The sequence below is a fragment of the Pantherophis guttatus genome, chromosome 5 (genome assembly GCF_059756535.1).
Source record: "Pantherophis guttatus breed Tessera chromosome 5, ASM5975653v1, whole genome shotgun sequence".
NCBI classification, from domain to species: Eukaryota; Metazoa; Chordata; class Lepidosauria; order Squamata; family Colubridae; genus Pantherophis; species Pantherophis guttatus.
In genome coordinates, this window is record NC_142067.1 from 130,196,118 (window position 1) to 130,220,096 (window position 23,979).

General features: G+C 43.7%; 1 protein-coding gene across 3 annotated transcripts in view; it reads left to right on the forward strand.

Annotated features, from left to right (window-relative positions):
* Positions 1 to 23,979, forward strand: part of FGFRL1 (fibroblast growth factor receptor like 1) — a 154,845-nt gene that overhangs the window by 117,754 nt on the left and 13,112 nt on the right. For 2 of the 3 annotated variants that reach the window (XM_034416236.3, XM_060686487.2), the window contains exon 4: positions 18,605 to 18,685. The exons of the other annotated variant lie outside the window; for it this stretch is intronic. In XM_034416236.3, coding sequence (XP_034272127.2) covers positions 18,605 to 18,685 — 81 coding nt within the window. The remainder of the gene's footprint in view (positions 1 to 18,604; positions 18,686 to 23,979) is intronic. 3 annotated transcript variants of the gene reach the window in all.

The following is a 23,979-nucleotide window of genomic DNA, read 5'->3' on the forward strand; positions in this document are numbered from 1 at the left end:
AACAGACAGGAAGCAGCAGGTGAAGCTAAGCAGAATCGCATTAGATACCTGTGCAATTAGCACAGGGGCCCCCCAAGGCGGTGTGCTCTCCCCACTTCTCTTCTCTCTGTAGACCAATGACTGCATCTCAAACGATCCATCTGTTAAACTACTCTTTTATGTACCCTGAGAGCGTATGCACCAAGACAAATCCCTTGTGTGTCCAATCACACTTGGCCAATAAAGAATTCTATTTCTATAACTCTACATGGGGCTTCCCTTGAAGATTGTTTAGATATTTCAGATGGATCAAAGTCTACTGCCTTTGTATTTACAGGGCAGTCATGGCTCTGTCCATAATGTGATTTCTATGAGAGCTGAATTGGTTATGGTTATTACCTAAACTCCTTGGTTCCTGGATATTTTGGTGACCATATGAATAGACCGCACCTATTGAGGGTCTTCTTCTATCAGGGTATTGATGAAGATTCTCAATCATCCAGGTCATGGTTTTCCAAAAGGCAGCTGGACTTTCTTGTGGGTTTTTTCCTTGAAAAGGTTACTTCTCAACCAAGAAGTGGTTCTTAAGTTCCACTTCATGAACTGAAGAAGCTTCTTGGATGAAAAGTGAAGCTTCTTGCATGAAAAGCTTCTTCATTTTGAAGAAAAAAGGACCCAAGAAAGTCCAATTGCCTTTTACAAAAACACCTTTGGGTCTTCTATCAGGGGTACAATGAAAGGAGACCCAGAATTTGGCATTCTTTGGGGCTATTCACTTTCTCTGAAACAGCCTGAATTCAACACCTGGAATAGGGCATCCAGTTTTGGTCACCACATTAGAGAAAAAGATGTTGAGACTTTGGAGCAAAACAACTAAGGTGATTAAAGAGAGTAAAACATATGAAGGATGGTTGCAGGAATTGGGCTTGGCTAGTCTAGAGAGAAAGAAGGACAAGGAGTGACATGAAAGCGGTATTTGAGGGGCTGCCACAAAGAAGAGGGGATCCACTTATTCTCCAAAGCTCCAGAAGGCAGGACAAGAAGCAACGGGTGGAAACTAAACAAGGAGAGAAGCAACCTGGAATTAAGCAGAAACTTCCTAACAGTGAGGACAATGAATCAGTGGGACGACTTGCCTTCAGAAGTTGTGGATGCTCCATCACTGAAGGTTTTTAAGAAGAGACTAGACAGCCACTTGCCTGAAATCATATAGGGCCTCCTGTTTGAGCAGGAGGTTGGACTAGAAGACCTCCAAGGTCCCTTCCAGCTTTATTCTATTTTGATTCTGATTCTTATGATCTTCTAGAGAATGGCCAAGAACCAGTCCCCCTCCCCTCGAAAAAAATATCTGCAGACTCAAGTAAGTGAAATAAGATCTGCTATTATTGTTGTTCAGGGCTACGTAAATGAGTGATAAATTTTTATTGACAGCTGTCAGAGGGTAGGTCCTGAGAGATGAGGGGGCTTGGTCCCTTTTCCTGACAGCATGCCCCTGCCCTAAAAGACAATGTGGCTCCCCAGAAACCATCTTGAAACCTGGTATGTCAACTCCAGCCTAGCCTATCCAATCCGAGATGGATATTGGTTTCAAAGAGACTAACCAGTATGCTAAATATTTTAATTCAGGAAAGCCTCCCATTTCTCCTTGATGTTTGCTAAAGTTACAGCCAGCAGATGCAGGACAAAAAAAAAATGGTATAAGGAAGTGAAGAAGGCGCTGGCCCTTTATTTTATTCTGGTAGCCATAAATCTCAGCCTTGGATAGGCCGTTTGCACCAGGTGCTGCCTCCTTTCCTTTTATCATCCCCAGCAATTGTGGAAAAGTTTGTGGGGTGTGACTGTGTTGGGTGCGTCAGAGTGAGCAACTGGCAAATCAGAACTTACTCACGGATATAGACTGATTCTTCAATGTTGAGCAAAGCAGGAAAAAAAACAAATTTCTACCCTACTCTACTCTACTCTACTCTCTTCTATTCCACTCCACTCCACTCCATTCCATTATTCTCTTCTCTTCTCTTCTCTTCTCTTCTCTTCTCTTCTCTTCTCTTCTCTTCTCTTCTCTTCTCTTCTCTTCTCTTCTCTTCTCTTCCCTTCCCTTCCCTTCCCTTCCCTTCCCTATCCTCCCCTCCCCCTCTCCCCTTCAGTTCTGTTCTGTTCTGTTCCCTTCTCTTATTCTATTCTATTCTATTCTATTCTATGCTACGCTACTCTACTCTACTCTACTCTACTCTACTCTACTCTACTCTACTCTACTCTACTCTACTCTACTCTACTCTACTCTATTCTATTTTATTCTAATAAGAATCTCACTTAAATTTTTGTTGCTCAGAAATAACCATTTTCCTGATGATCTATAACAATACATCAGTGGCACAACTTGCCTCCAGAAGTTCCAACACTTTTTTAAAAGAAGAGATTGGACCACTATTTGTCTGAAATGGTATAGGGATTTCCTGCCTGAGCAGAGGGTTGAACTAGAATTTCCATTTAAATTCGGGCCCTATTTCAGGAGGGAGAAATGTTTTTCTTCCCTGAGGCCAAACCTCTCCTCTCCTCTCCTCTCCTCTCCTCTCCTCTCCTCTCATCCCCTCCCCTCCCCTCCCCTCCCCTCCCCTCCCCTCCCCTCCCCTCCCCTTCCCTTCCCTTCCCGCCCTGCCCTTTCTACTTCCCTTCCCTTCCCTTTCCTCTTTCTCTTCTCTTCCCTCCCCTCCCCTCCCCCCTCTCCCCTTTCTCCTTTCCTTTTTTCTTTTTCCTTCCCTTCCCTTTCCTCCTTCCCTTCCCTTCCCATTCTCCTCTCCTCTCTTTTGCTTCTCTCCCCTCCCCTTTCTTTTCTTTACTTTTTGCCGGTGTTCACGCCAACTCTAAATAGCCCTTTGTGCCCCTCTGCATCCAGCAGCTGCTGCATCTTTTTACAGTTCTCTAAAGATGCGAGCAAGAGAATACGAGGCAGCCTAATCCAGAATGTCTCCAGGAGAGACATTTGAGAAGCAGCCAGAATGGGAGAATGGGAGAAAGAGGAGAAAAGAGAGGGGCCAGGCAAAGTTTAGGCAGCTTCAGGAGGAGGAGGAAGGGCATTTCACTTAAGGAGCCTGATGGATTCTTGGTTTGGGAGTTAGAGACATGCTGCAAAACATATCTATATATCTTGCATCCAAGAGCTTTGGGGCCAACGGGGGATGCTTCTTTGGAGGAAAGGTTGCACTTTCTTAAAAATTCCTTTTTAGAGTTTCTCCCTAACTCTAGGAACTGCAAGGTAAATTGTTTAGAGATCTGAAGATTTGTGTTATTCCTCTGGCTGAGTTTATTAATCTAGGAACAGAGCATCCAAAAGAGAACGGAATAACAGAGTTGGAAGGGACTTTGGAGGTCTTCTAGTCCAACCCCCTGCTCAAGCAGGAGACTGTATACCATTCTGCACAAATGGCTGTCCAGTCTCTTCTTAAAAATCTCCAGTGATGGAGCAACCACAATCATTGAGTCATTGTATTGATTCAAGAAATAGAAAACAACACACAACATATATCCACATTTTCATGCTTTAAATACATGTTATTTATTTAATCCGGAACACTTTAGAGCTTCATTGAAAGTAATTACGTATGTTTCTGTTACACTGAGAAATATTTTATTTAGATGTATTTCCAGGCAGTGCCAACAATTAATGGACGCTGCTTTGAACTTTTAGTTCAAAGGATCTGTATGTATGGTTTGGAGATCTAGGATTTCACTGTATATTTTTATGACCTTTCTATACTGAAGCAAAGGAGAGATTTTCCCCCCATGACTATTCATTAATGTTAGTTTATGTAGACCAGGAGCCAAGATAAGAAGCCTGGAAGGATTAACTTGTGAAAAATAAGTTCCGGAGGTATGTTTAGAAGTCAGTGGGAAGGCATGTCTTTGTGGATCTGAAGCAAATCATGGATTTAATGCCTCAAAGAAGAGAGGCGGTCAACCTGTTCTCCAGAGCACCTGACAGCAGGACAAGAAGCCATGGATGGAAACTAGGCTGGAGAACCAACCTAGAATTAAGGAGGAATTTCCTGACAGTGAGAATAATGAATCAATGGAACAGCTTCCCTCCAGAAATTTTGGGTGCTCCATGGTTGGAGGTTTTTAACAAGAGCTTGGAAAACCACTTTTCTGGATTGATACAGGGTCTCCTCCTTGAGAATGGAGTTGGTCTAGAGCAGGGGTCTCCAACCTTGGCAACTTTAAGCCAGTTTTGCTGGCTGAGGAATTCTGGGAGTTGAAGTCCACAAGTCTTAAAGTTGCCAAGGTTGGAGACCCCTGGTTTAAAATACTTCCAAGGTCCTTCCAACTCTTGTTATTCTGTTATCTGAAGGGCTGACATGTAAAAGGTGAATTGTTCTGAATTCTTCCCCAAAACAGGAGAAGAACAGTTGAGTTTAATTTACAACAGAGCAGATTGCAATTGAACGTAAGGAAAACATTCCTAACAGAAGAAGTTGTCTATGGAGATTCTCGGTCATCCACTTGTCCCAAAGGTGCTTTTTCAAGAGGCAACTGGGTTTCTGCTTTTTCTTTAAAGACCTTTCGCTTCTCACTCAAGAAGCTTCTTCAGCTCTTGGAACAGGAAAAGTTCTTTACAATGGAAAGCAAATGAGATGTTGCAAATTTATTCAGTGGAGACGATGAGACAAGAGTGAAGAATGATCAAGGAGTGGATTCCTGTAATGGGGAGACAGTTGGATCACATGATGTCCAAAGTCCCTCCATGTCCCTTCTAGGAGATTATCTAGAAGATTATTTTGGAGGTGGCAAGGCAGGAAACTTGGAGTCTAGTGCTATGAGGAACATTTTGCACAGGTCCCTGATAGATTGCATTTGTGTATATTTGGCAGTGACACCAGAAATGGCATTACTGGATCTGCTGCAGAAATGATGGGAACAAGTAGATATTGTGTTTAAGAGTTTGTTTAACCTCTACGCTGATGCCTATGAAATCTAGCACATGTCACTCATAATGGTTTAAAGTTGTTGAAATTCCATTTGGTTTTGATGAAGAGCAAAAAAAAGTTGCAGGCACTTGAAAAACTTGGATTGTAAACAAACGTAGCAGGGGGAAAAAAGCAGGCATCGGTTTTGTTGCAGTTCACGACCAGCCATTCGTAAGAATCTCACTTCCCTGGCGAAATTTGTACCAGTCTGATTAAAAGAAACAAAGTTTTAGCTTCCAACGGATAGGCTTGTATTTCTCGTGGTAGATATAATGGACTGGCGTGTACATTCCATTTATCAAATCAAAACTCTAAACCTGTTTTTCTTTCCAAACTGAATTGAAATGCCAGTTCAAATCACTGAATCAGATGTCTTCACATTGATGGGGCTTTTCCCAGATCAGTTCAGCAATCTGATTCAAAGCAGCCAAATTCAGTTTGAATGTCCACATTGAATAGGAGTTTCCTAACTGTCACAATCAGACTCACTTTGCAAACTGATGGACGATTTGAATTAGATTTTGCCCGATTCGTGTGAATCCAACCACACAAAAGATAAGTGAAGCTCCAGTTTGTTTAAAAATAACACTTCATAATTGAAAATTAAAACAAAAACAGCTTCTGAGCCAATAGAGACAGGACAAGGTTGTCCCTGAGCAAGCTTTTTTTTTTAACCTATTCTTTGTACTATTTCTATTAGACCTGATTTGAAATTTCAGGGGAGGAGTAAGTTTTGCCACCAACCTTAAAAAAAACTTGTCACAGTCAAGAATCCATTTTCTTTCATGCAAACATTGTGCTGTTTTTCTGTGGGGACAATGTCCTTTGCCGTTGCTACTTAAATGGCATAAATCCTTAAATGGGATAAAGCAGTGGTGAAATTCAAATTTTTTTACTACCGGTTCTGTGGACGTGGCTTGGTGTGGTTTGGTGGGTGTGGCTTGATGGGCATGGCAGGGGAAGGATGCTGCAAAAGCCCCATTCCCTCCCCATTCCTGGGGGAACAATATTGCAAAATCTCCATTCCCACCCTACTCTGGGACCTGCCAGAGGTGGTATTTGCTGGTTCTCGGAACTACTCAAAATTTCCGCTACCGGTTCTCCAGAACCTGTCAGAACCTGCTGGATTTCACCCCTGGGTAAAAGGATAATTAGAATACAAAAATTCCTTGCAGAGAAACAACCATGTTACTGGTCAAAAGAATAAGCCACAGGATATATAAAACTAATATAAAGTATATATAAAAAATCATTTTTGTCCAAATCAAAGTTCTACTGAATAGGTCTTGAGAATTGAGTATTTGTAGCAGAGAGATTTTGCTAAGAATTTTTCTCATGCTGGTTGCCAGCGAAATTATATCTGCAACGATTTTGTTTTGTCTTTTTTTCAACATGATGTTAACAATCCTTCACCCCCAGTTTCACCTCTGAGCATTTTTGGCCGTTTTAGACCCGTTTTTTTCTCTGTGCCTCACTAGCAGATACGTCTCAGATATCATTTTCAGTTCAGACTGGTGTGAGATTATGCTTTGCAAATTGCTGTTTTTGGATAACGGTATCCGTTTTAATCAAGTTCAGCAGTTAAAATATAATAATGGGCTGCGGTCATCGCTGTCTCTCCGGAGAAAAAGTAAAAAATAAAAAAAATCTTACTGGGATTGTATAAGGCTCCTGCTTTGAGTAGAGGGTTGGACTAGAAGACCTCTGAGGACCCTTCCGGCCCTATAATTCTATGTTCTAAATCACAGATTGGGAATGTACTTTCTGTATAAAATATATCCACCCTAGATAAAGAGTCTTATATCAAGTTTAGATGCCATATTGCCAACACCAACTCTTCTCTTTCTCCCTTCCTTCCTTCCTTCCTTCCTTCCTTCCTTCCTTCCTTCCTTCCTTCCTTCCTTTTCTACTCTACTCCACTCTTCTTTCTATCTTCCTTCCTCCCTTCCTTCCTTCCTTCCTTCTACACTCCACTCTTCTTTCTATCTTCCTTCCTTCCTTCCTTCCTTCTCTACTCTACTCCACTCTTCTTTCTATCTTCCTTCCTTCCTTCCTTCCTTCCTTCCTTCCTTCCTTCCTTCTACACTCCACTCTTCTTTCTATCTTCCTTCCTTCCTTCCTTCCTTCTCTACTCTACTCCACTCTTCTTTCTATCTTCCTTCCTTCCTTCCTTCCTTCCTTCCTTCCTTCCTTCTCTACTCTACTCCACTCTTCTTTCTATCTTCCTTCCTTCCTTCCTTCCTTCCTTCTACACTCCACTCCACTCCACTCTTCTTTCTATCTTCCTTCCTTCCTTCCTTCCTTCCTTCCTTCCTTCCCTCCCTCCCTCCCTCCCTCCCTCCCTCCCTCCCTCCCTCCCTCCTTTCTTTCTTTCTTTCTTTCTTTCTTTCTTTCTTTCTTTCTTTCCTTCCTTCCTTCTTGTATAAGTGGCCCATATTTTAAAGCACCATACATGAAAAAAACCTTCTCTATTTTCTCAGTGGTGGTATCTCTTTTGCACTTCCAATCTCCGGCATGCTACATTTGAGTTCCCCAAAATATCCCTTTCTGAGATCCTGGAGAAATTGCTATCAATCTGTATCTGCCTGGAGTTTTCAACCCTGTGTGGTCACACACCAGTTAACATAATGGCCACCTTGCTTGATACACACCCCTGTCTCTGCCCTATCTGATTTTTTTTTAAAAAAAAACAAACCCAAATTACTTTAATAATAAAAAATTAACAGGAATCTGGCATGCATGGACGTCAGCTCCTGAGGCAGTCTCAGAAAAGAAACAAAATGGTTTAACTCTTTCTCTATGTTTTAGTTGGAAACGTGCAGGTGACAGGTTCAAAATAACAATAGTAGAATTGTAAGATTCCTAAATTTGAGAGATGATTGAGGGGTTCCATAAAGGAGATGGAAATGGGTATCAAGGAATATTTTCATGACTGATAAATGTTTTTCGATTGGTTACCCCCATCCTGACAGATATTTTTGTGAACCAAGGAAGCCTACCTACAGTTATAATTTTTTGCTCATGCTGTGCTCTTAAAAATGTCCAGATGTGTCCATTGGCTTAATCATCCTATGGACTCTTCAGGTAGAACACAGTGACTAGAAGCTTTTAGAAGTTTGCTCACTTCCTTTGAGTTGTGTTTCTCAACATTGACAACTTGAAGATGTGTGGACTTCAGCTCCCAGAATTCCCCAGCCAGCTTTGGAATTCTGGGAGTTGAAGTCCACACATCTTCAAGATGTTGAGAAACACCAATTTACAATTTGATTTTTCTCCATCTTTATGAAATAGGCCGTTAAATAAAATTCCAAGCATCCTAGTCAAAGAAAGAATCCTAATTCTTTGGTCCTCCCTTGCCTTAAGCGATAAACATTGCCACCATCTTGCAATTTTGATACTCCCAAGATAATCAAATACCTAAGCTTGATTTAAATTCACCTTTTTGAATCGTTAGCTTTTAGTCTGGTTTCTTTTCTGTTTTCCGTTGACTTAACCATCAGGCATGAACTGGCAGTTACCTGGTTATTCTTTTTTTAAAAATATCCCTTTGAAATTCAGCACAGCCTTATAAAAATAGCTAGCTGATCGGTATCCTAAGCACAGGCAATGATTTGCTTTGTTCAATCTAAAAAGAAAGAGATCCATCTGGTGCCAAAAACTGGTTTGTAGCTTTTTCTTGTCTTATGGTTAAAAAAAAAACACCAGAATGAGAAGTCAATTAGCCTGGGTAACTTTCTTACTTGAATATTTTACTTTATCTGTTTTTTTCTTCACTCACCTTGGATGTATAGGTCAGTTACCTTCCTTCCAACATAGGGAGGTTTTTGTGTCTGTGAATATTCTGAAATAAGATATTAATCCAAGGGTTTTCCAAAAATAACAGCTGTATAAACAGAGGTGCGTGTTTTCTTTGGGTGGGCAAACTTAAAACAAGTTCAGGTTTTGAAAAGCACGAACAGAATCAGAGCTCAAAAGTTCTCCATGAAGCTTTGGAAGAAGATGTAGATTCTCTTAGTTGCTTTGTCTCCCAAGGATTCTGAAATCGTAGCTTAATCTATGTCTAATGGTGACTGCCTATGAACAATTTCACTCTGGCTTCTGGAGGTTAGGTTTGCTTTGGAGTTTGATCACAGATCTTGAGCAAGACAGAACAGAATAATGGAGTTGGGAGATACTTTGGAGGTCTTCTCGTCCAACCCCCTACTCAAGCAGGAGACCTTATACCAAAGCAGACAAATAGCTGTCCAAACTCTTCTTAAAAACCTCCAGTGATGGAGCACCCACAACTTCTGGAGGCAAGTTGTTCCACTGATTAATTGTTCTCACTATCAGGAAATTCCTCCTTATTTCCAAGTTGGTTCTCTCTTTACTGATCTTCCACTTGTTACTTTTGGTCCTGCCCGCAAATATTTTGTGGAATAAGTTGACCCCCCACTTCTTTGTGGAAGCCCCTCAAGTATTGGAAGACTGCTATCGTGTCTCCCCTAGTCCTTTTTTTCACTAGACTAGCCATGCCCAGTTCCTGCAACTGTTCTTCATATGTTTTAGCCTCCAGTCCCCTCATCATCTTTGTTGCTCTTCTCTGCACTCTTTCTAGAGTCTCCACATCTTTTTTATATCGTGGCGACCAAAACCGGATGCAATATTCCAAATGTGGCTTTACCTTATAAGCCAGTACTAACACTTCACGTGATCTTGATTCTGTCCCTCTGTTAATGTAGGCTAGGACTATGTTGGCTTTTTTTGGCAGCTGCAGCACACGGCTGGCTCACATTTAAGTAATTTTCCACTATCCTGTCCACTATCTGATAGTGGAGTTTGCTTTTATCTTTTGTCTCTCCATGAATTCTCATTTATAATTTTTCAAGCCTGAACAGATGCATCACTTTCTCTCCTATCTCATGTTCTGTCCAGCCTTTCGTTCTCATTTACTTGTTCATTCATTCATTTACTTGCAGGATAACCTCCTACCGGCCTCCCACCGCCTAGTGCGCTCACATAGGGCTGCCCTCCTCTGGGTGCCGTCGGCCAGACAATGTCGGCTGACGGCGCCCAGGATGAGGACGTTCTCTGTGGTTGCACCGACCCTCTGGAACCGACCCTCTGGAACTACCCACCGGGCTCCGGACGGCCCCTGATCTCCATTCCTTCCACAAAGACCTGAAGACATGGCTTTTAAAGCAAATTGTCTGATTCTGTTTTGGGAGTTTTAATTTATTTTATTTATTTATTTATTTTATTCGATTTCTATACTGCCCTACTCCCGAAGGACTCAGGGTGGTGCACAGCCAGACAATAAAACTTAATTGTGGGATTTTAATTGAATCTTTTAATCTTATTTATTATTGCTTTTTATTGTGATTTTATTGTTGTGAGCCACCCCGAGTCCTTCGGGAGAAGGGCAGCATATAAATTTAAATAAATAAATAAATAAATAAATAAATAAATAAATAAATAAATTCGTTCGTTCGTTCGTTCGTTCGTTCATTCCTGTCCCTTGTTCTTCCAAAGAGAAGTGCTTTGAAGTGCAGTCCTGATGTAAGGAGTGGGTTGATGATTGCTTCATTCTCCATTCAGCCTCCTCCATCAGCTTTGAAGTGTGCTCAGTTCTTGGGCTCCTATTCAAAAGTCTCCTGGTTTATTTATGCAAAATTGGTCCATCTGTGGAATGGGACTTTCAAGGCCCCGACATCAAATGCTCCCAAACCAGCCATAATGACTTAGGGCCACCATAAACCTCCATGCTCCAGAGACGAAAAATGATAGAGGGGACCACAGAAAAACATTGTGGTTACATTTTTAGCTAAATAAACTGGACCATTGTTTAAAGCCCTGATCGGAATCTGCCACGGGCTTAAATCAGTCCTTGCTGAAGTGCGACAAGCTCAGAACATCAAATGCAAGTTCTTTCTGAAGGCAACTCAAAGGCACCTAGCGAATATGTTCGTTTAGATTTACTTAAGACCAGACATTTTACGCCAACGTGGAATTTGCTTGGAATAGAACTGTCGGTTAAGAAGGGATTAGGATTGCAACTTTGCTTTTTGAGGAACGTCTACGTGGATCTCCAGGGCAACGTTTCAAGGGTCTCCAGGAAGAGATTCATCTCAGGTTGCCTTCCGAGGTTCTTCTCCATAGACTAGACCAGGGGTCTCCAACCTTGGCAACTTGAAGACTTGTGGACTTCAACTCCCAGAGTTCCTCAGCCGAGTTGTAGTCCACAAGTCTTCAAGTTGCCAAGGTTGGATCTCCTGGACTAGAGTACTCTTTATCTCCACTGGGATGAATGGAGCCATTCCTAAAGCAAAAGACATTTACTAAGGGGAAAAAAAGAAGAATTCACCCTAAAGTCAAGGACTACCTTATATTTACTGCAGGATCCAATCTGGGTCAGTCACCGGGACCAGAGATTTAGCCTTCCGAGCTTTCGGACTCGTGCTGGAGCCCATCCTCAGGGAACTTCTCTCTCACCAGAATGTCTATGGAGTTTCTGTGTCATCCAGGTCACGGCTGTTCCAGCTCAGAACTGAAGAAGCTTCTTGGATGAGAAGCGAAACATCCTCAAGGAAAAACAAAGTCCATCCGCCTTTTGAAAAAGCACCTTGGGCACTCTCATCAGAATGTATACATTTACTGCAGCATATGAAGTTCCAGAGAGATGTGATGGCTCAGTGGCTAAGACGCTGAGCTTGTCGATCAAAAGGTTGGCGGTTCGAATCCCTAGTGCCACATAATGGGGTGAGCTCCCCTTACTTGTACCAGTTTCTGCCAACCTAGCAGTTCGAAAGCCCTGTAAAAACTGCAAGTAGAAAAATAGGGACCACCTTTGGTGGGAAGGGAACAGAGTTCCGTGCACCTTTGGCATTGAGTCATGCCAGCCACATGACCACGGAGATGTCTTCAGATAACACTGGCTCTTCAGCTTTGAGATGGAGATGAACAGTGCCCCCTAGAGTCAGGAACGACTAGCACATATGTGCAAGGGGAACCTTTACCTTTACCGTTACCTTTGGAACGGAGTGGGAGTAGGAATGGATTTCCAGAGGGAAAAATTGCAGACTACAGAAACCATTTGCACCACTCAGGTGAACCTGTGGACAACAGATAAACCTCCAGGTGGCCTCAACGACCATCTAAAAGGATGCAAATGACCAGCTGTCTTCAAGGAGTATAAATCCTTCCATTCCCCACTATCCTGTCAGAGCTGAAGAAGCTTCTTGGATGAGAAGCGAAACGTCTTCAAAAGAAAAAAACAAGGAAGTCCAGTTGCCTCCTGAAAAAAGCACTTTTGGGACAGCTCTTCTTAGCTTTCACTCTTTATGTCTCTTACAGGTTTTGCCATGGAAGGGTGTTGTGTTTCCTCAATCAAGACCTGTTTTGAAGTCCAGGGAAGTTACCTAATCAGTCCTGTCTGTCTGTCTCTCTCTTTAAAAAAAAAAAATCAGCCCCTCCCCTTCATATTTCTTTGGGGAGGGAACGTAAGGAGTGGAATTTTTGCCAATGCAGTTGGAAGATCGGGCCGGCTAGCGAGCAGAGACGCATCTTCAAAGGATCCGGTGCATATGCCGCACTTAGCTACACATGAAAGGCTTGGCAACCTCTCAAGTATGGCTGAGAATGCCAATTAGGTGGCGTGCATGAGTGGAGTTTCAGGCGCGGAAGGGGGGACGGGCGGTGGGCTGAGCATTGGTGGACCCTCAGTAACCTGAGCCTCCAGACAAAGGAAGGGAGGCCGGTCTTAGAAGAAGAAGTCCCTCCTGGGGAGGATTAAGTCCTGATTGACAAAACCTCTGCTCAAAATTTGCAAGGAAGTCTGAGAGCGTTTAGCGTTGGTTCAACAGCAAAGAAAACGTACAACTATGTGGGGCTTGGCTCTTTAAATTCATGAGCATCGTTCTCCGTGTTTTCACCCTGCAACCTTGTGCTTCAAACTTTCCACGGTGAAGGCATCCAAATATGTCCCGCACAGGAAGCTGAAATGTGATGCTTGAAGCATCTTTTTGTCAGTTACTTTCTAAGAAGTACATGTCATTGTCTGTTTATTCTAAGACCCACTTTTTTTAAAATATTTTTTTTAATATTTGTATTTCATGTTCTTAATTTTGGCTGTACACCGCCCTGAGTCCTCAGGGAGAAGGGAGGTATATAAATTGGAAATAAAATAAAATAAAAATAAAATAAATAGTAATTGCTGCTTTTGAAAGCGTCGGCTCCCAAGGGGATTTCAGAAAAACACAACTTATTTCATCCTTACAAGTAATCCAAGAGGCAGGGCAGTCCAAAGATCACCTTGAGGGCTTTGTGAATGGATCAATCAATCAATCAATCAATCAATCAATCAATCAATCAGAATAGAGCAGGAAAGGGACCTTGGAGGTCTTCTAATCCAACCCCCTGCTCAAGCAGGAGACCCTATACCTGTGATGCAGGGGTGAAATCTAAAATTTGTTACTACCGGTTCTGTGGGCGTGGCTTGGGGGGGTAATGTGACTGGGTGGGCGTAGCCAACTCTTTTTTTTTTTTTTTACTTTTAAAAGCATTTTTTCGGCCGAAGAGGTTGTAGAAAAAATGCTTTTAAAAGTAAAAAACAAACAAACAAACAAACAAAAAAACAGCCTCTGATTATCGCGCGGCTCAGCTGGGCATGGGGGGGGGAGCCCGCAGGGATTTTTGCTACTGGTTCTCTGAACCACCCGCCGCCATTGCTACCGGCCTGAAGTGGTACGTGGAACCATGTCGCCTGGCACACACTGCATTGCCCATTCCTCTTCTGGGTTTCTGGCGCACATGCACACGTGATGATCAGCTGGCCTTGGCACATGCGGCAGTGCCGGGAACCAGAAGAACGGGTCTTCCGTTTTCCTGCATGAGCATGTGCTCCATCCAGCTGATCAGCGTGTGCACATGCACGACAGTAACCGGAAGAATTGCTGGCTAGCGTGCATGAGCGCGCCAGAAACTGAAAATGCAATTTCCAGTACGCGCATTCCCTCTGGGCAGCTCCTCTTCCTGTTTGCGGCCCAGACGAGCGCACGCACAAAGCATGGGCGTCCCCACAAAGTGCTCCCTTTTTGGCACGTAGTGCCAAAAAGGTTTGCCATCACTGCCCTATACAATTTCAGACAACTTCTTAAAAACCTCCAGTGTTGGAGCAGCCACAACTTCTGGAGGCAACTTCTGTTCCACTGGTTAATTGTCCTCACTGTTAGGAAGTTTTTCCTGAGTTTTGGGTTGCTGCTCTCCTTGGTTAGCTTCCCTCTGTTGTTTCTTGTCCTGCCCTCTGGTGCTTTGGAGAATAAGTTGACCCCCCTTCTTCTTTGTGGCAGCCCCTGAGATATTGGAACACCGCTATCATGTCATCCATAGTCCTTAAATCCTGCAACATATGTTTTGGTCTCCAGGCCTTTAATCGTCTCAGTTGCTTTTCTCTGCAGTTTTTCTAAAGTCTCATCTTTTTTGTAATGTGGTGACCAAAACTGGATGCAAGTATTGTTTTAAGATTGTGAGTTGTGAGATTGGAAGTCAGGTTTTGAATCCCGAGCTCTTTGGGCTTCTTCTATAACATGGTCTCTTGCATCTATCCAAAATCTTGGTTTGGTCTTATATTGCTGTTTTGAACACTAAAACATAGATAGGTTCAATTCCTGGATGTCAGAATGATTGGCTACGGATAAACTCAGAATGAAATAAATAACACTTTATTTGATAGGCAATATGGCTTTAATATTCATTTTTGTACGTGAATTATCTCATATAGAATCCATATGGGAACAGATCCCAAACCGAGGCCTGTAATGTCTGTGAAAGGGGTCTTACAGACATAACAGTGGCTAAGAGGAAATTCTCAGCGCGATCGAGAATGTTAATGTTCCCAGAAGCAGAGTGAACTTCTGCGTGGACACTTGGGTGTATTTTTGACAAATGGTGAAATGTGTTGCTTTTTGCTGTTGGACTAGGAACCAGATAAATCCACAAAGATACACTATACAAGAACAAACCAGGTGTTATATGTGTCTCTCTCAGCAGCCCTAGAGTTAGGATTGATTGTAGACTGGTGGGTGGATGGAGGGATTAATAGATACAGATGAGAGAGAGATAGAAGAAGGGAGGGGAGAGAGAGAGAGAGATGATAGATAGATAGATAGATAGATAGATAGATAGATAGATAGATAGATAGATAGATGAGACATAGATATAAATAGATGTAGATAGATGAGGCATAGATAGAGATAGATAGATAGATAGATGATAGATAGATAGATGAGACATAGAGATAGATAGATAGATGATAGATAGATGATAGATAGATAGATGAGACAGACAGAGAGACAGATAGATACATACATAGATAGATAGATGAGACTAGATAGATATAGATAGATGTAGATAGATGAGGCATAGATAGAGATAGATAGATAGATAGATAGATGATAGATAGATAGATAGATAGATAGATAGATAGATGAGACATAGAGATAGATAGATAGATAGATAGATGATAGATAGATGAGACATAGACAGACAGACAGACGGATGGATGGATAGATGAGACATAGATAGATAGATAGATAGATAGATAGATAGATAGATGAGACATAGATAGATGAGACATAGATAGATAGATGAGACATAGATGAGACATAGATAGATAGATGAGACATAGATGAGACATAGATAGATAGATAGATAGATAGATAGATAGATAGATAGATAGATGAGGCATAGATAGAGATAGATAGATAGATGAGACAGAGATAGATAGATAGATGATAGACAGACAGACAGACAGACAGACTGACTGACTGACAGATGATAGATTAATCTGAATATCAACTTTACTTTGTGGCCCATAAAAGAGATTTCAGAAGAAATGAACTCCAGTCAGGACCTCTCATACCCCCGGAAAAATATTTCAAAACAGAGAAAGCTATCCACTTGCATGTCTGGAAAATCTGTTCAAGTTACTTCCAGAAGTCATATTTTCAGAAGGAACTTAGCATTTTAACAGGGAACTTCAGTGCAGTCAGAAAACCACAATTTCGGAGTTCCCCGTAGGAAGAAGTCTCAGGCCAGCGCCAAGTTGGGTGGAAACTCCTCTTCTTTTAATTTAATATTCAAGACAAGGAGTAGAGTGATCTCTTTTGGTACTAAATTTTTCAGCAGTCCATTTGAGAACATGGCAGTCTAGCAATGGAGTGGTTGATTTGGAACTAAGAAAAGAAAGAGGTAGGCAATAGGAAAGCTGAGTATATTATGGGTCTCTGGTTGCTTCCTTGAAGGGAGCTTAACATGGTAGAATTGGAGAAAGAAGAAAATCTGTGTAGCTCAGGATTGAACCGTTGTTGTGGCCCATCAGCAGCCTGTGCAGTTAGTAGCTGATTCAGACAGTGAGGAGGCTGGTGTGGTGCCTGTGCAGCTGGCACTCGAGTCGGACAATGAGGAGGCTGGAGAAGATGTGGTGCCAGAGGTGGGGATTCAGCTAGGGCCTTGAGAACCTCCAGAAGCTCCCATAAGTGAAGAGGAAGAAGAGTGGGAGCCTCTTCTCGATGCACAAACGTGCAGAGCTGCCAAAAGGAGGAGGTCTCCTCGAGAGTAAGGCTTGGGGCTAATTGGCCACTCCCCTAGTCTATTTAAGGAAGGACGACGACTGATGCAATTTGCAGGAAACAACTTCATTCATATTCCTTCGCATCTTGATTCCAGAAACGTTTGATTCGGCTCTTGTTTCTCTCTTGTCAGTTTTCCTGCAAATTGCTTCTGGGCATTCTGCCAACCATAGTAAGATTACGGTTATCTGAAATACTGTACCTCAGAATTGAGTTATTATTCTTTGGATTCTTGTCGGCTGTTAATGAAGTTAAATTAACAGCCCTTGTTCAGAAAAGATTGATTTAAACTGTACTTGTGTTCAAACAGCTACTAAGAAAGCTCATTAGTAGTCTTTAATTAGTAAACTAAGGTTTGTACGGACTTTGTGTGTGCTGCGTTCTTTGGGGTCCGTAGCTGGGGCAGAACAACCGTAGAGTCCTTGTTGCTCTCTGAGGTTGTTTGTTTGCTTGCAGACATTTCATTACCCAACTAGGTATCCCCATCAGTGCTAGAAGGGAGTGGGGTTTGTGGAGGAGAGGAGGAGGAGGACTGTGGGGTCCTCTGTGCTCTCTGAGGTTGGCTGGATTTTTTTGGGGGGGAGGAGGAGGAGGAGGAGGAGGAGGAGAATTGGTGCTAGAAGGGAGTGGGGTTTGTGGAGAGGAGGAGGAGAATTGTGGGGTCCTTGGTGCTCTGTGAGCTTAGTGGTTTTTCTTCTAGACGTTTCATTACCAAATTAGGTAGCATTATCAATGTTGTAAGGGTTACCTACAGAGTTCCATTTTGACCCATGCCTGACCTAAATAAGCCAACATCTTCAAAGTGGCAAATATTTAAACAACTTTTCCACTTCTTGATTTCTTTTTAAGCGTCAAACTATGACTGATTCCCAGAAGTTTCTATTACCTTTTCTGCTGTAATTTTGATTTATGCCGTCGTTTGCAAGGAACGTAAAAACAGCTCCGTCTTCTCCTGGGGAACATGAGCCATAAACATAAACAAAGAGTCTTCAGTTGACTATTAATGGTAGCATTAATTACTCTGCCATCATGGTAGAAGCCAGTGGAAAAATAAATTTAAAAAAACACACACACACCAGGAAATAAACTACACAGGCAAGGAACACATTAACTCAGTTGGAATGGAATAAAATATGTTCTTACTATTGACTCAAACACTACTATGTTTTAAAAATTAATGTATTTTTCTTTCCTTTCTTCCCTTTTTCCCTGGGTCTCCCTTCCCTTCCTCCCTCCCTTCTACCATCTCCCTCCCTCCCTCCTTCATCATCCATCCATCCATCCATCCATCCATCCCCTGCCATCTTCCTTCCTTCCTTCTTCCTTCCTTCCTTCCCTCCCTCCATCCATCCATCCATCCATCCATCCCCTGCCATCTTCCTTCCTTCCTTCCTTCCTTCCTTCCTTCCTTCCTTCCTTCCTTCCCTCCCTCCCTCCCTCCCTCCTTCCTTCATCATCCATCCATCCATCCATCCCTCCCTTGCCATCTTCCTTCCTTCCTTCCTTCCCTCCCTCCCTCCTTCCTTCACCATCCATCCATCCATCCATCCATCCATCCATCCTCTGCCACCTTCCTTCCTTCCTTCCCTCCCTCCCTGCTTCATCATCCATCCATCCATCCCCTGCCATCTTTTCTTCCTTCCTTCCTTCCCTCCCTCCTTTCCTCCTTCACCATCCATCCATCCATCCATCCCCTGCCACCTTCCTTCTTTCCCTCCCTCCCTCCCTCCTTCATCATCCATCCATCCCCTGCCATCTTCCTTCCCACCCTCCCTCCCTCCTTCCTTCACCATCCATCCATCCATCCATCCATCCATCCATCCTCTGCCACCTTCCTTCCTTCCTTCCCTCCCTCCCTGCTTCATCATCCATCCATCCATCCATCCATCCCCTGCCATCTTTTCTTCCTTCCTTCCCTCCCTCCCTCCTTCCTTCATCATCCATCCATCCATCCATCCCCTGCCACCTTCCTTCTTTCCCTCCCTCCCTCCCTCCTTCATCATCCATCCCTCCCCTGCCATCTTCCTTCCCTCCCTCTCTCCTTCCTTTTCCACCCAGATGATGCCAGCTCAGGAAGGGAGAGTTTGGGACCTGAAAACCCTAACAGTGACTCAGAAGATCATGCAGGGAAGCTCTGGGGTAAGACTGGATCTCTCCCCTTCTCTCCCCTCTGCCACTGTTCAAAGGCGAAGGGCCGGTTCTCCACTGGCCCTTCAGTTGTGCCAAAGGGAGCCCCACTGACCCTTGGCCTCAGCTCAGCTTGCTTATCACCTCCTTGGAGAGGAGGCTTCCAACGTCCTTCCACCTAAAGGAGGAGAAAAGTGCGCTGAATTTCTTGCTTCCTTGGCTGGTTGCTCTTCCATTTGTGTGACAGCAAGGCCGCATGCTAAGAATGCCGCGTGTGGCTTTTGCCCCATCGGTAGTGACGTGTTCCACATTCTCGGTGCAGAAGACCGGCATTCTTAAGATAGCTTCGTCTTTCTGTGTGTCAGAGTGACTGTCTTTTTATGGCATTGTAACACCCGTTTGTCTCTCTTCCTGGATGTGTGAGAAGGCCAGCTCAATAAACTTGAACTGAACAAACTCCTAACCCTAAGCAGAAACCTGCAAAGAAATTCGGGCCATTAGAATAGAATGGAATGGAATGGGATGGGATGGGATGGGATGGGATGGGATGGGATGGAATGGGATGGAGAACAGAACAGAACAGAACAGAACAGAACAGAACACTCCTTCAGGCACTCGCTGTCCAAATTTTTCTTTCTTTCTGCGTATCTGGGTGATTTCAGTCTAAGAGTTCATTCTACGATTTTAAACAATGGAGAAGAGAAGAGAAGAGAACAGAACAGAATAAGAAACAGAGTAAAGTATAGTAGAGTGGAGTGGAGTGGAGTGGAATGGAATGGGATGGGATGGGATGGGATGGAGAACAGAACAGAACAGAACAGAACAAGAAATAGAGTAAAGTATAGTGGAGTGGAATGGGATGGGATGGAATGGAGAACAGAACAGAACAGAACAAAACACTCCTTCAGGCACTCGCTGTCCAAATTTTTCTTTCTTTCTGCGTATCTGGGTGATTTCAGTCTAAGAGTTCATTCTACGATTTTAAACAACAGGGTTGCGTTTGAATCGGGTGCAAAAAAGCTGGTATTTAACCCATCTCTTATGGGACTTTCAAAAAAAGAATGCAACTAAAGTAGGATTTTTGATTGAGAAGTAATCCACCGTGGAAGATTAAAAAAAAAAAAAACCCATGCCCTCCCTCCCTCCCTCCCTTCCCTCCTTCCTTCCATTGTTCCATCCTTCCTTCTGTCATTCCATCCTTCCATTTTCCATTCTCCCTCCCACCCTCCCTTTCCTCCTCCTCCTCTCTCTCTCTTTCTCTCCTTCCCTGTCTCTCTCCCTCCCTCCTTCCCTGTCTCTCTCCCTTCCTTCTGTCTGTTGTTCCATCCTATCTTCTGTCATTCCATCCTTCCATTTTCCCTCCCTCCCACCCTCCCTTTCCTCCTCCTCCTCTTCCTCTCTCTCTTTCCCTGTCTCTCTGTCTCCCTCCTTCCCTGCCTCCCTGCCTCCCTCCCTCCCTCCCTTCCATTCGTCCATCCGTCATTCCATTCTTCCATTCTCCCTCACTCCCACCCTCCCTTTCCTCCTCTTCCTCTTCCTCTTCCTCCTCCTTCTCCTTCTCTCTCTCTCTCTTTCTCTCCTTCCCTGTCTCTCTGTCTCCCTCCTTCCCTGTCTCTCTCCCTGCCTCCCTGCCTCCCTCCTCTCCTGTAACTGTCTTTCTCCTCCTTTCTTACCTTCCTTTCCCCCCCCCTTTTGAAAGAGAGACATTTCACAACTGTTTAACTGGAGATCTGGTTTCAGTGTCTCACACCAAAGAATGGAGAGCAGCTTTCGAGGGGAAGTTAATCACTTAACCCATTTCAAAGGGAGAAAGAAAGAAAAGGAGGCAGCCACAGAGATATAGTCTTACCTCCTGGTTTTTAAAAGTCTCTCTGTGTGTGAGAGAGAGAGAGGGAAAGAGAGACAATGACTAAACTGAAGGCTTGAGACAGGAGGGAAGAGAGAGGGAGTTCAGAGGGCCCTGTGGAAGTCTGATTGTTCTCCCAGGAGCAGGAAAAGCTGGTCTTCTATTCTTAGGGAGCCAATGCAAACCTGAGAATTTTTCTATCCATTCGGAAAGAGGACTCCCAAAGGTGCTTTTTCAAGAGGCAACTGGACTTTCTGGGGTTTTTTTGAAGACTTCCATTCCCCACCATCCAGTCAGAGCTGAAGAAGCTTCTCGGATAAGAACGTCTTCAAAGAAAAACCAGAAAGTCCAGCTGCCTCTTGAAAAAGCATCTTTGGGACAACCTGACCTGGATAGCAATAGCACTTCAACTTATATACCGCTTCACAATGCTTTTGCAGCTCTCTCTAAGCGGTTTACAGAGTCAGCCTCTTGCCCCCCCCAACAATCTGGGTCCTCATTTTACCCACCTTGGAAGGACGGAAGGCTGAGTCAACTTTGAGCCTGGTGAGATTCGAACTGCCAAATTGCAGGCAGCTGGCAGTCAGCAGAAGGAGCCTGCAGTACTGCACTCTAACCACTGCGCTACCATAAATGACGGAGAATCTCCATAGACATTCAGAAATAGGAGTTTGTTTTCTTGGGTTCGAGCCTACAAGGAGATCTGTGTGGGAGCAGGCCTAGATGGATGATTAACTTAACTCACAGGATCCTGATGTAGTATACTGAGAGTTTTCTCACTGACTTTCAAAATTTGCAATGAAGAAAATCGAATTCAGGAAGTTGAAGTCCAGACATCTTAACGTTGGCAAGTTTGAGAAAGTCTGCTCTAGATGCTTCTCCTGGCTGTACCAATAGAGGAAGAACAGAAGAATAGAGTTGGAAGGGACCTTGGAGGTCTTCTAGTCCAACCCCTTACTCAAGCCGGAGACCCTATAGCATTCCAGACTAATGGTTGTCCAATCCCTTCTTTTCAATAGTGGGTTTCAAATCCTGTTGCTATCGGTTCGCTCGTGGGCACGTGCACGCTCGTGTATGTGTACAATGCTTCTGCTGATGCGCGTGATGCTTCTGTGCATACGCAGAGACATCCGAGCAGGTGGGTGAAGCCTCCTGCCGCCACTGCTGCTACTGTTTCGCCCAATCCGGGCTGAACCGGTAGCAACCCACCACTTTAAAAATTCCAGTGTTAGAGCACCCACAACTTCTGGAGGCAAGTAGTTCCACTGATTAATTGTTCTCAGTGTCAGGAAATTTTTCCTTACTTCTTTGTTGCTTCCTTCCTTGATTAGTTTCCACCCATTGCTTCTTGTCCTGCCGTCAGATACTTTGGAGAATAGTTTGACTCCCTCTTCTTTGTGGCAGCCTCTGAGATATTGGCAGGCTGCTATCATGTCTCCCCTTTTCTCCCTCTTTTTCATCAAACTAGCCATGCCCAGTTCCTGCAACCATTCTTCATATGTTTTAGCCTCCAGCCCCCTAATCATCTTCGTTGCTCTTCTCTGCACTTTTTCCAAAGTCTCAACATCTTTTTCATATCATGGAAATCAAAACCACATGTAATATTCCAAGGGTGGTCTTATCAAGGCATTATAAAGTGGTACTAACATGTCATGTGATTTTGATGGAGAATATTTGTAGCTTAGGGTTGAACTCTGGAGATCTTGAGGCTCTCTGGAGCTTGGTGGGGTTTTTTTTGCAGACATTTCTTTACCCAACTAGGCAACATCATCAGTACTAGAAGGAAGTGGGTTTGTTCTCTTTTTATATACTAGTGGCTTGCTTGGTGAGTCCATTAAAGGAGAATCAGCCCCACTGCCTTCTAGCACTGATGATGTTACCTAGTTGGGTAATGAAACATTTTTAAGAAAGCAACCAAGCTCCAGAGCCCACCAAGGACCCCTGAATTCTCCTGTCTCCCCCATCAATCTTAAATTGTGGTCTTCTAATAAGATGGTAGTTTTAATTGGCCAACTTATTTAATATGGATTGCATTTTTACTGTTATTCTTGGGACCTTCCGACAAGCAGAATCAATGGGGAGGTCAGATTCACGTCATCACTGTGTTGCTAACCTAACAACTGAAGTGGTTCATTTAGCAACTGTCGTAAAATGGGTTACTGACCCCCTGTCTTGCTTAGCAGCAGAAACGATGCTTGCGACAGACCATCTCGGAGTGCAGCGTTTCTGCAGCCCACCCCCCTTTCAAGATCATCGGGGAAAGACCCCCGCATTTGCAGGCCCATCTTTCCCAAAAGAGCTAGGGTGTCACACTTGTCACTCCAGCTGTCCGCTCGAGTCCTTCATTAGGTTACACATGAAAGCCTCAGAGAGAAGCATTTCGGTGCAAGGCAAGAAGAAGAAGAGATTGAAATCAGATCTCCTGATGTGGCCGAGACCCAGAAGGTGGAGATTGGGTGGAGAGACGAGGCATTTGTTCTTCCTGGGGCTCAAAGCATTTTTTTGGGAGCGCAGAAGGAGATGTGGAGCTAGGTTCCCCCGTGAATGCATCTGAAGTATGAAGTTGGCCGGGTGTGTGTGTGAGAAGGGAAGGGTGAGCTGAACAGGAGGGGAACGGGGTGAAAACCAAGAGTGAAAGCCTTGATACTCTCCCACCTAGGTCCATGTGTCAATCGATCAGAATAGTGCTGGAAGGGACCTTGGAGGTCTTCTACTCCAAACCCCTACTCAAATAGGAAAAGCTCTATATCAGTGTTTCTCAACCTTGGTAGCTTGAAGATGGGTGGACTTCAACTCCCAGAATCCCCCAGCCAGCGCTGCTGGCTGGGGGTTTCTGGGAGTTGAAGTCCACCCATCTTCAAGCTTCCAAGGTTGAGAAACACTGCTCTATATAATTTCAGACAAGTGGTTGTCTAATCTCCTCTTGAAAACCTCCAGTAATGAAGCACCCACAACTTCTGAAGTCAACTTCTGTTCCATTGGTTGATTGTTCTCACTGTTAGGAAGTTTCTCCTTAATTTCAGGTTGCTTCTCTCCTCGATGAGTTTCCATCCGTTGTTTCTTGTCTTGTCTTCAGGTCTTGTCTTTGGACAATAAGCTGACACCCATCAACTTTGTGGCAAAGAAGTCCTTCAAATAAGTTATAACTTTCATTTATAACAGAATAATAGAGTTGGAAGAGACCTTAGGGGTCTTCTAGTCCAACCCCCTTCTCAGGCAGGAGACTCTATATAATTTGAGATAAGTGGCTGTCCAGTCTCTTCCGAATTTCTCTTATCTGGACCATCACAGCTGTCAGACAGTGGTGCTGAGACGAAGCTGTTTCTCTTCAACCTGATGAAAAGAGTTATCAGCGTATAGTTGACACCTTAACTCCAGCCTATCAAAGCATCTCTCTTCAGGGCACCCGTTCCAACCTCACAATCTAAAATAATCCTCCATCATCACAGTCCCTGGTGCC